Below are 17,296 nucleotides of genomic sequence, written 5' to 3' on the forward strand. Positions count from 1 at the left end.
GGAAGCTGTAGCCCATTGTTCCAAGCAGGGAGGGAACAAGCACCAAGATGTAGGGGGAGGTGACTGCAGTCAAATGCTGAAAAAGTGAATCATGTGGAAGTAGCACATGGGAAAAGGCAGACAAGCTGCATAGCTCATCATCACTGCCAAAACCAGTAGCTGAGCAGACATGGGACAACATAAATTCACACAGCTGCTTGGGGCTCACATTGTTCCCTTGGACAAGGGCCATGAAGTGGTAGTGAACAAGGAGGAGGTAGCAGGTGATGAAACCCTGGGGAAAAAATAACATTATCAGGGATATACAAAAATCAAATTGCAGAGAGGACTGTGAGGATGTCAGGAGCCACCTATGAATGAGTACAGAAGAACATCAACTGTGATATGGCCGTTTACCAGTTCCATGTTGCCAACTCCATGACACAGCAGCAGCAATCCCAGCAGCTCCTCACTTTATATGACCTCAAGTCCCCATGGATCTGTGCTACAATGCAGCAGGCACTGGCCATGGAAGAGGAGGATGTTCTAGAAGTGTCCGACAGGAGGGCTGGCCACCCTCATCACCAACTTGCTAAAAATATTAGCCCCCACATATTGGGGGTAGAGTCAGGCTGGACCTCTGGAATAAGAAATGGAAGGTAAAAGGATAGGAAGGACAAGCTCGCCACAGGCAGCTGGAAAAAACAGCTGGAAGAGGCAGCTGTGAGACCAGATTGGTGGCTCACATGGGCTGATGGAGCTCCAGGATGAACAGAGGTCTCCCATTTCCCCTCACCTCTCTTGGTGCCTCTTGGAAGTAGACCTCCTGCCAGTGCCCTGGCCAAACACACCCCTTTGGCAGCTGCCCCTACTATGGATCTTTATCAGGTAGGCCCAGGAGCATCTGTTGCAACCCATGGAATATTTTTCTAAGGTGAAAAACTTAACTAAGAAGTGATTGCATAATAATGGGAATGCAATCTACGCCATCAACTGTGGCTTCCAGTAATGATGTTCTATTGTTTCTTTACAGGATCACAGTGTACTTAATCTACCTTTTCCTGGATTTTGTTAATAAATTTAAAGATAGCAATGCTAATGTGTCATCATAATTTCCCTAAACCTTGCTAAAAAGCCCACTCCTTTTTGACAAACATAATGCAAATAACTATTATACAACCTCCTACATTTTAGACCAATGAAAATGTGTGTATATGTATCCATGTACACATGTATTATTCTGTAGGCTGATTTTGGGTGGATTATATGTTTTTAAATATCTAATTGTATACATAGGAATTACTAGCAGAAAACCAAGGTCATCTCAAAGGTTGTCATGGATAGGCAAGTTTTTGGAAAGATGCAATAGTAAAGCAGATCTTTGCATCTAAAATTAAACTTTAACTAAAATAAACAAAACCTCTGATCTTGTTTTAAAGGTCTGCTCGGAAATCACGGTGACTGAACAAGTGACTTTGCAACTAGCTATCTTATAATCATCTGGCAAGCAAACTGTTTAGTTTTGGCATCAGTATATGTGGTGCAGCACGGTAAGCTTTTGCTTCTTTTCAGTTAATTAACCTGTATTCTGTGCCTAATTTGTATACTGCATTGAGAAATTTCACTATATATTTTTGGAGATATTCTAAGTGATATACTCTTGATATGTCACATACTCTGGATAACAGATCAGAACTTCTACCTGCATACAAGTAAGGAATGAATCAAGTACCATGGGAAGAGTTTCTGGAGAGTTTTGTCTCTTTTTGAATTTAGCCTGGGATTAACAGCTCAAGAAAAGAAAGTAATTCTCGGCATTTCTCTGCTACTAAGTAAATGGCAAGATGCCTAATGCCTGTCCCCAATTTTTTACTCTGTCAAATCTGGATTATACATTTTTAAAAAAAATCCCTCCCATGGACATTTAGTCATTGGAGCTTTGTATCAGTTTTAATCTTATATCTGTACAAATAAATGCTTTTAAAAACCTAATTGAAAATATTTTTGTTTACATGGCAAAATGAAAATAAAAAAACCCCAAAAATATTTTGGGTTGACTGCAATATTTTTTATCCAAAATGAACAAAAAAAAATTAATAAAAATAATTTTTCAGCCACAATTATTTGACAGAATTGACTCATTTGAAAATAATTTGTTTTGAATTTAAATGGTATTTTTAATGAAAAATACAATTAATCTGAAATATTTTGTCCAGATTAAGTAAATCTTATTTCCTCAAAACTATTCTATAATATGATCATCCAGCAAGTCCATGTTGAGTAGTCTCTAGGATTAGAAACAGCCAGCATTTTCCTGGGTTTTTTTGTAATAGTCCCATACAGCAATAGCACCATACAGAAAAGTATACAAACACACAGTTAATTTAAGTGTAGTGTGTGAATAGTCTCACTGAAGTATTATGGTCAGAGTGTAGCTGATACTGGTTGGTTAATGATAATGTTCTATTGTTTTTATGCTTTAATTGAACCAGACTTTGTCTGAGCTTGTCATCCTTACACAAAATTCCTATCAGGAACACCTCTAAATAAGGACCATAGAACCAAGTTGTTATTGATCAGGTATATAGATATTTAGAGGATATTTTCTTAATCAAAAAAAATGTGTGCTATTTTGGACTCAGTTCTGTTCCAATTCAAGTAAATGGCAACATGCAGATTGATTTCCATAGGGCAAGATTTGTCCTTAAATTTTGAACAAATATATCGTATGCCCAGTAATTAATCTGGAATGTGTCCAAATAGTTGCATTATGTTGCATTTTACCAAATCAAAATAATTGTTCATACATTATTAAGAAGATATGAACACAGAAATATGTATGTTATAATTTGTGGTGGTCTTGTGCTATATATTAATTTTCTACAGCTGAACACTGTTAAACTATGGGAAGTACTATTTTAATCTACTTCATTCTGCTGTGCATTACAATTGAGAGCAGCCATGGATGCAACTGTGACCGTTATCCATGGAGCTCATGGTCCAGCTGTTCAAAAACTTGCAATTCTGGAACACAGAGCAGGCGTAGGTATGTGTGAAGCGTCTCATTGCTTTTCCTTATTAATTTTTCTGTTACATATCAACTATTAGGAAAGTATTACTTCAGGGTTGGGACATCTAAAAATACCTGAGGATTTCCAGTGCACAGTGCAAAAAGAATTACTTCTTTTTTGGGAAGTTCTTGTTTCCATAATTTACAAGGAAAAAGAACAAATTCCCTCTAAGAACATTTGGATAATGAATAAATTTGAAAAGTTGACAATCTTACCAAAAAGTGCATTAAAAAGACTCAGAAAAAAAAAATTAAAAAAGAATTAAGATGGCTTCAAATCAGGGGCGGGCAATTATTTTGGGCAGAGGGCTGTTTACTGAGTTTTGGCAAGCCATCGAGGGCTGCATGACAGGCAGCCAGGGGCAGATAAATAATCATTTTCTAATTTTTTTTAGGGGCCCTGCAGGCCAGATAGAATGGCTTGGCAGACCGCATCTGGCCCACAAGCCGCATTTTGCCCACCCCTGCTCCAAATCAATCCATAGCCTAATATTAATTTATACTGGCAGTGATGGGCTCAATCTATGTGCTGATCCTGCAAGCAGTGTATATTTGAATGATCCATCCATTCATACCAATTCAGGGGTGATGTGGTAAGCTCCATAGACTAGGACCCTTTATGCTGGAGTTAGGTCAGGGCAGTGCAGTGCCTCTGAAAAGTATAAGGAAGGCAAACTGGGCAGGTTCAGAATAAGTTCCTGCTATAGCAGTGGTCTCCAACCTTTTTAAGTAGGATATCGCCTTTGGCATTAAAAGTAACCTGAGATCTACCACCAGCCCCACCTCCCACCCCTGCTGACCAGCAGCTAGATCTGTGGGGAGAGAAGGAAGGGGACAGACTGAGGCAGAGGGAGAAAAAATTATTTGGGGGTGTGCCTCCCCAGCAGGTAAGTCCCACCTGGCCAGAGGCCCACTCAGTTTACCCCTGCTCTTGCCTCTGCAACACTGTCCCTCACTGTGGGGACCTCGATCTTGCCCCTGCTCCTTCCCTCCCCCACAGACTGACCTGCTGGGCTGGGGCATGTGCATGCACTCAGGCACTTAGCCCCCCACCCCAGCCTCGGGTCGACTCCAAGAGACTCCGAGATCAACCAGTGAATCGAGATCCACTGGTTGGTGACCACTGTACTATAGTGTATTCTACACCAGTGCTTTAAGGTAAATCTTTTTCAACATTAAGCAGCAAACAGCTGGGGCAGCATATCATAGAATAGGATTCTCTTCTTTCTTTACTTCCCAGAAGTTGCATCTTTTGAAATAATGGTTTGAACCACAAAATCTCAGGCTGCTGAGGGACATTCATTTAAAGGTGTGATGGGATCTGATCCCTGAACCCAACAATCACACCTCCTGCCATGCCACACAGTTTTGGGATGGGATCAGGTCCCAATTGCTTCATGCTTGCCAGTGCAGAGGGAGCCTAAAATCATGATCTACTGATCATCACTTGGATCAGGACCCACTGGGGCTTGAACCAGCCTAGTGGGTCCCCAAAGCCTGCTGACAATCAATCAGTTGCTGGCTGGATCTGGGACTGCACTGGGGCTTCAACTAGCCCCAGTATGGAACCTGCCGGCTAATGATCAGCTGATCATTGGCTAGCTCCAGGACAACACTGGGTCTCCAACCACTGATTGTTGGCCAGTGGGGACTGCACTGGTGCCAATCTGAGCCCCTGGTGTGTTTCACCCTGCTACACACTCAATTTAAGGTATGATGAAACCAGCCAAAGAATTATTATGCATAATTTGTGGAATAATTTTGTGGCTTATTTCCTGTTTATTGAACCATTAAGTGTGTGGCTGGGTTACTATTTAAAATGCAATTAACTGGTTAATCACTTCTTTAGTGTCACAACTGCCAGGGTTCTCAGATGGATGTGGCATTCAACCCAAATTTAAAGTAAGTTAACGGTAGGTCCCATCTTTGAAGCATGTGCCCATTTTTTCTCTGGCCTATAAGTAACTTTCCCGCTTTTATATTTTAGGCAACTAAATATGGATGAGTATTATAGAAAAAACTTTTGTGACCAACTATGTGCAAAGGAGGAATCCCAGGCATGTAACCAGCAGGCATGTCCTATCAACTGCCAGATTGGAGACTTTGGACCTTGGTCAGAATGTGACCCATGTGTTAAAAAACAAGTAGGTAGAAAATAAATTAGATGGGTGATTACAAGGAAATACGGAGGATGATTTATCTGTGGTTCAGATGCTGAAACATGAGCACTGAACCAAAAGGAAATTGATTTGCATCAGGAGCAATCTTTTATAAATTAGCATTAGGGGAAGAATTGGAGAATACCGACTTAGAAAAATAGATCACAACAGAAAGAAGAAATTTTTGGATACCACAAATCACGCTTACACTTTTCCTGTCTTTTGTATGAGCATATCTATGACATATGTACCAGCTTCCCTTGCCAAGGGGCAGTGCCACTATGAGAAATGAGTCTTCCATGGAGAAGGTCTTTTCAAGTTTACAGGTCCTTCTGGGTCCCCAAAAGTGACAGTACATCATACATATTCCACAGTATGTTTCCCTACATTTGTAGGGTGTACAAACCACATTATAATGGTGGGCTCAGATCTCAAATTGTACTGGAAAGTTAAGAAGAGTCAAAATGACTCCAAGTACTGCCATGGCTGGCAGGGAAAATTAAGATTGCTTCTTTCAACATTAATTCTAACTCTACTTCCCTGACCAGAACTTAGGTATCTTGTGAATCCCATTATGCACTTGTCTGTATCTTTAGGTACTAAAACACCCCAAAAGTTTTGGCTTGCCTTGTCAGGAAGTGCTGCTAGAGTGGAGCAGGAGTGCACAAAGAAGCATGAGGTGGCTGGCTCATTTCATGGATACCACAGCCTACATGAAATTTCCCTCCTGGGGGCAGATTACTTATCTAGCTTTTAAGCTTTGCTTTAAAGCATCTGGTCTGGTGGCTGCTTGGGACAGCACCTGGGACTTAAGTCTGATTTAGTATGAAAATTCTTATAGTCAAGGGAAGGTAAAATGTCTCCATTCTTGGGTACTCATGTTTCCTGCCGTTCTTCAGTCTGCAAAATATTGCCTTCCAGTAGGATATACTGGGAAATGTGGGGAGTCAACCAGCATTGAACTTTCACAGGAAGACGATTTACTCCAAGTCTGGTCACCATTCCCATTTTTCTTCTCATCTGTACACTATTATACAGATAAGCAGTCTGCACAGTTATTGGTTCAGGAGTCCCCACACAATAAGCACAATGCCTCTTCAGATAAAAAATGGGAACATGGATGAAATCCTGTGTCTGGCACTGGCTGTCTGGCTGGTCATGCTGCAGCTCAGCTCATTGAAATCTGTTTGCAGAAGTTGCCATCAGATTACACTTTCTGGCCTCTAGCAGCTGGCAGAAAGAGGGGCTACAAGAACTGAAAACTGAGCAGAAAAGCACTGCAACAACCCACAAACAAACTGCAGGGATGTAAGTGAACACTTGCACATAGGTAAACTGTTGACCTCCTTTGTTTGCTCTTTTTCGCCATTAGAAAGCTATAGATGAAATGCTCCTCCATTTTTACTAACTGCACACTTTATTGTGCCTAGTAAAAAAAAATTGCTTGCACTGATCATCTCCATGCTCCATGTTCCATCTTCATAAAAACTCCTCTCCAGCCTCATGTAAAGCTCTTTGTGGCTTTGGTGGAGTTGCTGTGGAAGGATGCAAGTGGATTCAGGTTCAGCCTTTGACAGCAGGAAGAATAGTGGCAAACAAGCCGTGGGAGGAACATGGGAACAATCTACTTAGAAAAGGGACAGCTGAGTCATATGAAGATGTGATGCCTTTCAAAATTATTATGTTAGGAAGGGGGCTGTCATATATATATAGTCACTTTTATGTTGGACAGAGTGAGACTGGCACAGTCTGCCTTCATAAATCTGCATGCCGAGTTTTGAATTAGTGAGAAAGATCCAAGTAAATCCCAATAGTTTTCTGGAATCTCAACCTCTTCTTAAATCTGTTCTCTGTCTAGTGACCTGAAGCTTTCAAGGTGAGGATCACCCAGTACTAAAAATGAACCAAAACATAAAATTTAGCTTTTCGGGGACATATGTGACACTGTGACAGATCTGTTAAAATTATATACATGTTCTAAGAGGTGAACAGAGGAGATCCCCTACCAGCAATGCACCTTGATTTGAGAATGAAAATAGATGCTGCCCTCATACTAGTTCGGGTAAAAGGAAAAAAAAAAGACCTGTTTTCAGAATGTTTTTGGCCCAGCCTACCAAATACACAAGGGAAGCATCGAGTAAAATATGCAAATGAACTTTTGGATCCTCATCTGATCCAGCTCAAACCACAAAATATCTTGAGGTTCTCCCCTTGCACAATAGCTAAAAGCAAGGTGGTTTGAAATAGTATGGCTTGAGACAACTTTCATAACCCTTATGGAAAGTATTTGTTCCTGATTTTGAACATCTGGAAGTAAATTCAATCCAATCTCAGAAACTCAGTTTTTTTGCCTTACCCCAGATCCAGGTTATGCTTTGACTTGAATTATTGGGGATGTACATCCTTATCCCTGGATTCTGTGGGAGCATCAGACATTTAGCTGCACTCAGCTGTGTATGTCTCTTCCTGTTGCTTACTAGCGCTCCCCAGAACAAGTAGCACATAAATGCCCCCATTTTTGTCTGCTTTCAGTTTCGGACAAGGTCTCTGCTACACCCATCTCAGTTTGGGGGCCAGCCCTGTACTGAGCCGTTGGTGGATTCCCGGAGATGCTTCCCAACGAAACTTTGCAACATTGAGGAAGTTGACTGCAGAAACAAGTTCCAGTGTGAAAACGGTAATATTCTTCTTAGCTCCATAACTGCTAATTTACACATACACCCAAAACATTAAAAATAGTAGACCACTTATCTGAAAAATAACATTGATATACTCTGTGTATCCTATGTATTTATGTGCACTTTTATTGGTGGAGAAGAGAAGGGAGAGAACAGCTCACCAAGCTATTTGTGTATAAAATAGAAACTTCTATGTTAGTGCGTCTTCCGCCTGTTTTCATTGTTGTTGCAATAAGCTGCAAAAAGCCAGGGCACCTTTTGTCCCAGAATATCTGGTGAGATCTCTGTTTGTCTAATGAAGAACACAGTGCTCTAGTACGAGTTTTGTGGATATAGAACACAAAGTCCTAGTAGGAGGAGTTTCTTTGTTCGAGCCTATATTTAAAGATTTAAGCTTTGTTTGAATATAATTTTGCTTCATTTTTACTAAACCTGTGCAAAGGGTTAAAGGTAGCTTATTTAGCTTGATGTTTAACTAAAATGAGCTCAATTTAAAGCAAAGTAAGTTCATCCACATAAGGTTTACCAAAATCTTAAGTTAAACCAGTGCAACTGGGCATAAATACAAGCCACAAGAATATAGTAAATGCATGAAAATGCTTGTTGCCATTTCTCTGAAACAGGTCGCTGCATTGTCAAAAGTCTAGAATGCAATGGAGAAAATGATTGTGGTGACAACTCAGATGAAAGGAACTGCAGGCGGATAAAGACTGTGTGCAACAGGAGATACGACAGCATCCCCAGTGTGCAGTTAATGGGCAATGGGTACGCTGCTTTTGCTTGAGTTTTTGTAGATCACTTAATTTTATCTCATTAACTCTTATATAGCTGAGATAGCTACTGTAGTGATACACTAGTGATTCCAGCTGGATCAAATACGTGATGGCTTTTTTGTTAAAAGTTTAGAGAAATTATAAGAACTTGGCTGCTAAGGCATGCCCTTTCCCCCTATATAGAATAAAATAGAGAGCACTTCCAGAAGCCTTGGGCTTCCACCTGTCCCTCTCAGCAGTGAGAGCTCACACATCAGAAATTTGTCAGGTATATGATGTCTTGGCCATGCTTTGAGATGGAAAATGTCCCCAGAATTTATTGTTCTGCTTTATCTTTATATTTTTTTGGTTAGACTCCTATCCCACCTTAAATATTTTAGGATTGTTTTTGGTAGCTACTGGGTGTTCAGAAGTGTGAAACTCCACTTTTATGCCATAAAGCACTTCTAAAACAAAATCAGATCAGAAGGCTGTGAATGTGTCAGAGGGAACATGTACAGCCTCTTCAGGTATTTTCAGCCCAAGGTGTTCTGGCAACACCATGAAGAATGTTGCAAGATCCTGGATTGACAGGGATAGATAACCATGGGTGTTTATATATGTGCTCCGAGAGATTGGTGGGGTGTGGGGGGAGGGACTACTTTAATTAGAGCAGCTCCAAGAGCTGCTCTAATTAAAGCGCCTGGAGCGTCATGTATATCAGCATCCCCACACTGAAAAATGGCAGGGATACTGATCAAATGAGCTTTAGTTAAAGCAGCCCTGCTGCCTTTTTTCAGCATAGGGACACTGATACACGTGACACTGGAGTCTGCTGGAGCACGGTAATTACCATGCCCCAGTAAGCTCAGTTAATTCAGTCTGCTCCTATGTGATGTAATTACAATGCATCAGAGCAGCCTCACTGCACATCTATTGGTGCCCCATAATAGTAAAGCTGCATTTTGACATACATTCATGAATTAAGGGATCCTTTGAAACAAGTAACATAAAATTGGGTCAGATCCTTAGCATAGACCTGTATTCAGGGGAGGTGTGACAGGCCAATGGCACATAGTATGCTCTAAGAGTTGCACAACTCCTGCCTCCTCTGATCCATTGGGTGCCCTTCCCTACTGCTCTTCTGTCATGCCTTGATGTTGTTCCAGTCAAAAGGTTGGGAGGCTGCCCCAAGGCCCAGGAGGAGTCCAGTCCACTACCAATCTGCCTTTATTCAATCCATTGTGGCCTTTCTGGCTCTACTGGTGCCCTAGGACACCATATGCCTTATGGGCTGTCTTTTTTATAGGGCCTCTGCTTGCCCCTATAGCCATGCCTATGCCTTGCAGATGATACACAATACCTTGTCAGAGAGGTTACCCAACTCCACTGCAACAGTTGTCCTTCTCAGGCCTTAACACTTTTGCAGTGGCTTTGGCCTTCCTGACTTTGGCCCCTTGTTTTTCCTAGCAGTAGCCCTCTTAGCCTAGTACCTTGGCTTCTGGGTTGCAGCTCTAATCTCACCCCTTTTTGGGGCTCTGGGCTTTGGGCCCCCTCTGGCCCTTTTTTCACCCTTCTCATGTTCTGGGTCCCCTTTATCCTCCCTCTTCATCCCTATCAGGCTCCAACTGTGGTCCTCCCAGATTCAGGCCACCTCTATTGCCCCTCTTGGACTTGAGCTTTGGCCCTCTTGGCCTCAAGATGCTTATGCCTTGTGCCCTGTCCCTGGCAGGGCTCTAAACCTCAGGGTGCTCCTCAGTCACTCCCCTGTGGCCTCATCTTCATTCCTTACAGCCACACCTATTCTGCTGGTTAAAAACTAGAAAAAAGAAGGCAAGCTAATGATTTAACAAAAACCTCCCCCACCCTGGGTAAACAAACATTTGAGTAGCTCTCGTCCCCTGGGGCTCTCGCCTCTCTGCCTTTGTAGTGCTTTGGGGGCTGCTGGAGGATTCTCATGCAGGTGCTGTCTCCAGAGACCTCAGCTCCTTGCAAGGCGCCTTCCTCCTCCCATTTGCCCCCAGGCATCTGACTTTTCTGCCCCAGAAGCGCTGCCCTGCCTGAGTCAGGTGACTTACTAGCCCACACAGATGTTCCTCATTGTCTCTAATAGGTAACGTACCCTTGCACAGCATGCAGCCCGTGCCTCTGCTAGCCTGCTGTGTTTTCCCTATTTTTCGTAACAGGAGCCTTTGGCTCCCTGTTACAGGAGGATCTGGAGGGGGTTCAGTGGTATGGTCACACCCGCTCCCAAAGTTTAGCTCACCTGCCAGTAGCTTTAGTTACCTGCAGCCCTGACACCTGGGTCTCCTGAAGAGTGTGACGTGGGGCTGGAGCCTTGCCTTGGCCTGGGACACCTGTGGGAAGCAAGTAAAGAAGTGGGGGGGAATCTGCTTACTGCTACTACTGATCTGGGGGTTGGGGAAACCCCAGGAATGCCCCTGCTCTCCTCCAGATGGGAGCTATAAGGAGCTGTTGCATGGGTTGCTGGGCTGGAGGAGCAGCAGTGGGAAGGTCCCTGCTCCCTCCTCTCCACTCCATTTTCTATGTTGTCCTAGTGACTCCAGTGGCAGGGAGCAGCGATGTGGGGTGCCAGCCAGGGATAGTGGTGGTGGTTAGTCTTTGCTTCCAGTATCTGCTCCTGGCCAGCAAGAGATACCTAGGTTGGGACTGGGTAGGGGGCAGGAGTGCCTGAAAGGTGGAGAGGACCCATCTATCAGTGCTGTCCCCGTCCAAACCTGGCACCCCACTGCTGCTAAAGAAAGCCCCCAGCTAGTGCAGGGCAGGAGATGGCATGGTACAGTCTGTCCAATTGGGTTTGGGGGAGGTGAAAGAGTGGGCTGCATCACCTCTACCATGCTGGTAACATGTCCCACACCCTCTTTTTGGGATTCCTAGATATGCCCAAACCTGCATTATCCTCAGTGCAGTTGCATGTACTTAAATTAGCTAGAATCTCACCCTGTATATTTTTTCTGTGACTGTTTGATTTATTTCTGGAATGTAATGTCTCTCTAGATATAACCTTTTGGCAGGAGAAAGCTGTGGAGAAGTCCTTGGTAACTCATTCTACGGGGGCAAATGCACTACAGTAAAAAGCAGTGACACCAGGAAATTATTCCGTGTTCCTGCAAATATTGAGACTGTCAGCTTTCAGGTACTACATGAGTAGTAAAGCCATCAAACTGTGCCACTTACTTGAGACCTTCTTTCAATGGTCATAATCCACGTTATGCTCATGAGACTTTTAAACTCTGATGTGCTTTTTAGATCATGATGTAAAAAAAAAAGGATTATATAATTGCCACATACATGTTTGAAGGGCCTTGTTGAACCCAGTTAGAGCTCTGCAAACAGGAAAAGGACAAAGGCAGGATACCAAAGAGATCAGTTCAGTGGATGAGATATATTTTTGTCAAAAGTGCAGGGGATGGGAGGAGGGGGGAGTTAGCAATGATATAAAAAGAGTGATTAATCCAAAAACAGACATCCAAGGGTGCTATGAAAATGGTTTAATTGTATCACATTTAGATGATTTGTAGGTTGAGTGGCCCTCTGAGATCAAATGTAGAATAGGGGAAGCAATGTGGTTTGCTCCCTTTCTCTGCAAAGCTATCTTGGTGACAAGGCTTTCATATGTACTTGACATCCACCAATAGAAGGGTAGAGCAGACTTCAGAAGGCTAGAGACATCTGCTAACTCAGGGGTGGACAATTATTTGGGCTGGCAGGCCCCTTAAGGAGTTTTGGTGAGCTCTTGAGGGCCAGGGGGAGAGAGCTGATCTGGTCTTGCCCCCCTTACCCCCCCCCATCATGGCTGTTTATACCACCCAGTGCAGCAGGGGGGTGGGGGTGAGGGGGAGGTGGGAGACACTAGTTTATCCTATCTGGCCTCATTCACCCTACACCCACCACCAGGGGTGCCAGATGGAGTAGGTGGGCAGGATCCCTATGGAGAACAGACACTCCCTGCCTGCTCCATCTGGCGCACCCTTGGAAGCAGGTGGAGGCAGATAGACTGGGATGCCTGAGCAGAAGGGCCAGGTCCAGTAGTAGCAGGAGATACATTGGCAGTGGCAGCCAGAGTGTGAGGGCAATAGTGAGCTGCTGACATGAGGGCTGCCAGGAAGCTGAGTCCGGCCACCATGCTGCCCCTGCCCCAGTCCTACACCACTCAGCCACAGACTACAGCTCCTGGCATGCATGAGAGGTAGATGTTCATATTGAAGGTGACAAGACAGTGTTATGTCCAGTAGTTATCAAGTAGAACATCCTCCATTCTCTCTTCTGTGCTTTGAGGGCAAGACATTTTGCCTCAAAACTGGCTGCTGCTAGGTTGAGGTTGTGGCACTATTGGGGTTGCTTAGCAGCCAGCTCCTCCCAACCCTTGATGTTGGCCTCCATTTTCTTGAGGTTCAAAGTGTCCTTGTAGTATTTCCTCTGTCCATCACAAGATCTCAGGCCTCTACTAAGCTGACTCTAAGCACTGGCATCTCCTTGACTATTTTATGGTTAGAGCCAGTGATTGAATGGATCTCCATATCACATGAGCTATGCAAGGAACTGATGACTACTGGACATATTGCTGTCTTGTCAGCTTCATTGTGAACATCTAGCTTGCTCCAAAACACCAAAAGCAGACAAAAACAATGTGAAGAGCCCTCAACACCAAATCTCTTCAAGACTACAAAGGTCTGTAAGGATCTCCAACAATGTAGCCCCTACCTTCTTCTCTCAGCTGGCTTGTATCCAGTCATATCTTGTCTTACTAAGAGCTGGAATGCTGATGTGTCTCACTAGTTCCCTGCAGATGATGGGAATTCTTCTTTCTAGTCATTCATTATCTTGGTTATCTATCAAGATGAAAAAATTCTATGTTGTGAAAATTATTGTTATCTTATGATGTCTTTGACTGAGAGAGACTGATCTCGTTGGATGTGGGTATCCATCCAGGAGCATATAAGATAGCTGTGGTTTAGGGTAACTTTTCTAGCTCCTTTCCCACATAGGGTGAGCAGAGGGTAGCTTGAGTAAGACTGCTTAGTCAACCCAGGTGCAAGACGACCATCAGGCTACCACCACCTGCATGCAGATTTGTGTCTAGAGACTGCTGGATTCACTAGTCCCATCTCTGTCACCACTGGTCCATTGCCGCAGGGCTTTTGGAGGTTGGTGCAGGAGAGTGTGTTGTTTCCTATGGTAGAAGCTTATGTGACTTAGTTTATTTAATATGAGGAAGTTGCTATATGGAAACAATAACCACATAATTTTGACAAAGTGGAGATCTGGGCCCAGTAGCAAGGGATAAATTTAGGTGATGAGAGACCTCCATCTTGCTGCAGTTTTCTTCTGACTTGACAGTTGTTAAGATCCTAACATCATCATCCATCTGATCTGCAATTGAGGATTTGTAGTTGGACCATAGTTTGTCTGGAACCTCCCCTCAGGCCTGTTCACCATAGGTGATCCTGCCAGGAGTGTGAGACTCTGAGCAACATAGCTCTCAGATCACTGGGATAAACAAGTGTCTCCACCCCTACAAGGTCTCGGTACACAGAGAGGCACACATCCAAAAGTTCAGTAACATATATAAGCATATGCAATCTTCTTTTTGTGGTTTGTTGATTGAAATACATTGGAGAGATTATGAAAGCAGCCTTGCTCTTAGTAATCCAATTTCCCCTTATGTTCCCAACTGAAATCCAAACCTGTGGTCATGGGCAAAACTGGATGCAGACAAAAAAGAGGAGAAAAGCAAAGAAAACAACCACAATAAAAATGAACTGAACATTTTCAAATGTTCAAGGAAGTTTTGTTTTGCCTGTGCTTGACTTTTATTTGAAAAAGTGGGCTACCTTATGCAACCAGGTTGTCTTATGCTTGGTATGCACAAGGGAACACACAATTGCAAGAAGTTTGGGTATCCTTGAATACCAGTGATTTTGAAAAGCTGGTTGGAAATTGTAGCTGTAGTTCAGCCTTTTAAGTCTTTTCAAAGTGAATAATGCCCTTATCTTGAACAGCAGCATTTCTCAACCTGTGAGTCATGACCCAAAAGTGGGTTGCAAGAATATATGAAAGAGTTGCAAACAAACTTTAAAAATGGATAAACACACTTTAAAAATGGATTCTCCTTTAAAAGAGAAAACCGTGGGAATCCATGACTTTTACCTTCCAGGCTGGCAGAGTTCCAGCCTGCAAGGAGTTGCTTGAGGCTCCCCCATGTCCCAGACACAGCCATGCCCTACCCCACACTCTGGAGGATTGGGGCCTGGGGGAGGGGGCAGTGGGTCGGGAGTGAGGAGCACTGGGTTAGGACTGGCAATTGGTGTTTACAAGTGGGTCCTAGTACAAAAAAGGTTGCGAGCCACTGTTCTACAAGACCCTTTTTCACATTCAGTGACACTGATATGTGCATGCAAATGATACATTTTTTTTTCATGGGCATCTTAAGCACCATTCTTTAAAATGTGTCCCTTGTGAAGCAAATAATCAATTCACCATTCGTTAAATATGCATGCACATTGTTTCTGGAAAATTTCAGATTGTTGTTGCTTAATAGTTAGCTGTAACAGCATCCCCTTTGAGTAATTTGTTTTTCTTTTCTGTAATTTTAGGTGGAAAATGAAGAAGATGATGTAAAATCAGATTTCTACAATGATTTAATTCCTCTGAACTCTGAGTCTGCTTCAAGTAGTTCATCCTCGTCCTCTGGTAGAAGCTCTTCTGGGATCCCATTTCTTTTCTCGAAAAAGAAAAAAGTAAAAGTTACATCATCTTCCTCCTTCAAAGAAGCTATTGAAGCGTCCTATAAAAAGGTAGAATAAACAACCCTCCTAATTTTGTCCTTTCCTCTTATCTCCATCTGTTTAGTTAAGAGAATGATGGATATGTAAAAGGTCACATTTCATCATCAAGGTAGCACAAAAACCCTTTCAATGACAAATTACTGGGCTTGTGATAAAGGCAGTCGATACACAAGGCTGACATGGCTATCAAACCAGAATATTGCTGAATTAAAGGACAGGCAATTCTGTTTATTTGAGGTTCTTAAAGATCCTAATTTTCAAAACATAGGTTATCACCATAAATGGTGATATATTATAAGAGGAGCTTTATTTTGTAGCCCAAAAATACACTGAATTTGCACACAAATACAAATTTCCCTGCTTTACTTAGTATTTTTGCCAGAAAAGAAGCCTCACGGTAGATCTAATTGTACCTAAAGAAACGCATAGCACAACAATGATCGAATACTGTAAAAACATACCTGAGCTGAGAATAACCATTCAGGTAAAGCATTCCAACCTCAACCTAAACCCGGCCTTTGGTTCAAAAGCTCAGATACTATGGAAGAATCATTTAAAAGGTCTATTTTTTATTCTACACTGGAAGGAATCAAAACTTGAATTTTTTTCATTAAACTGAATTTTTCTTTTCTGGCTAGCTCTACTTCTAACTTTTTGGTTTGAGTAATCTGACCTATTTCCCCATCCTTTTATATGTCCCATAGATTTACTCTAAGCTCTCCCCAATTAAATAATAAATAACCCTTTCATCATTCTCTTTACTAAATATAAGGAAATCTGGGCAATGTCTAGTTTTGCAGGCAAAATTGGAATGTCTTGAAGGCCTTTCTGCTGTAAATTAATTGGTTAACATCTGCATAGCCCATTACATGATTTAAACTGCTTTATTGATGTTAAATATTTCCATTATTTCTTATCACTCAGCTCCTGTTGAGCCTATCATAATCATATACCGTTTGATTATATGGTCTGTTGGAATATGCCCAGAACATTTGGGGTCAGCAACTGCCTGATCCAAAATTCACTAAAGTCTATAGAAAGACTCATTTGGCTCTGAATCAGGCCCCCTAGAACCCATTTGATCTGCCAGATTTTATTGGAATATTTGGCAAAAGTCAACTGGATAAGATAGTCTGTGAATTACTCAGTTTAAGAAACCATTCTTCACAAAGGCATTTGATGTGCAGCAATTTTTTTGCTGCTTCTTCCATACGTGTCTGTTTCCAGAATGAATTAATAATATTCTAAAATGAAAAATGCCAACATTAGCATAAAAAAATAAAACATGTGGCTTATGCTGGGTTTTTTAAAAAATAAAATGCTTTGTCCCTAAAATGAAGTATATATTAATATATATTTTAATGTCTTCAATTAAGATAAAAGCTTCTTCCCTAAATATACTTCATGAAAAGAATCTGAGCAAACTTGTAGGATCCTGATAAGAATGTATCTGCTTGGGATTTTACATTTATAAAGAGTAAGCATACCCTTGCCAAAGGACTGACTATAATATTAGTTTATGAACTGCAGACAAGAAAGACAGAAACTGTCCCTAGGAGAGTCTAAAGTGTGTTTGCCTCCTTGGATAATCTATAATGGACTAAACAATTGACAGTTATTCCACAAAATGTGTGTAACCACTTTGTAAGTGCTTCCTATTATGCTTTTAATTGAATGTATGGCCAGGAGTTCCTGTGGTTGGGAGCCCTGTCAGCTGGTCAGAGCTCCCACCTGAGAGGTGGGCTTGGGCCCCTCCTGAGTCTGGGAGCTCCCAGCTGATGCTGGCTTCCCATTGTGAGAGCATGGGAGTCCCATGGGGCTTCCCACTGTGGCTTGGAGTCCCATCAGT

At 42.4% G+C, this 17,296-nt stretch overlaps 1 protein-coding gene across 3 annotated transcripts in view; it reads left to right on the forward strand.

Moving 5' to 3' along the window:
• Window positions 1-1,426: 1,426 nt before the first annotated feature.
• The window catches only part of LOC109297861 (complement component C6-like), a 74,465-nt gene continuing 58,595 nt past the window's right edge, over window positions 1,427-17,296 (forward strand). For 2 of the 3 annotated variants that reach the window (XR_002097446.1, XM_019517916.1), the window contains exons 1-7: window positions 1,427-1,529; window positions 2,866-3,025; window positions 5,037-5,193; window positions 7,741-7,885; window positions 8,510-8,651; window positions 11,657-11,795; window positions 15,256-15,456. Coding sequence is in view for 2 of the 3 variants with exons in the window: in XM_019517916.1 (XP_019373461.1) it covers window positions 2,883-3,025; window positions 5,037-5,193; window positions 7,741-7,885; window positions 8,510-8,651; window positions 11,657-11,795; window positions 15,256-15,456 (927 nt within the window). In the remaining variant the exon portion in view is untranslated. Of the gene's footprint in view, window positions 1,530-1,622; window positions 1,692-2,865; window positions 3,026-5,036; window positions 5,194-7,740; window positions 7,886-8,509; window positions 8,652-11,656; window positions 11,796-15,255; window positions 15,457-17,296 lie in introns of those variants that run through there. The other variant, XM_019517917.1, reaches the window with a different exon arrangement.

Source organism: Gavialis gangeticus, unplaced genomic scaffold (assembly GCF_001723915.1).
Source record: "Gavialis gangeticus isolate Ggan-Ray unplaced genomic scaffold, GavGan_comp1, whole genome shotgun sequence".
Lineage (NCBI taxonomy): Eukaryota > Metazoa > Chordata > Crocodylia > Gavialidae > Gavialis > Gavialis gangeticus.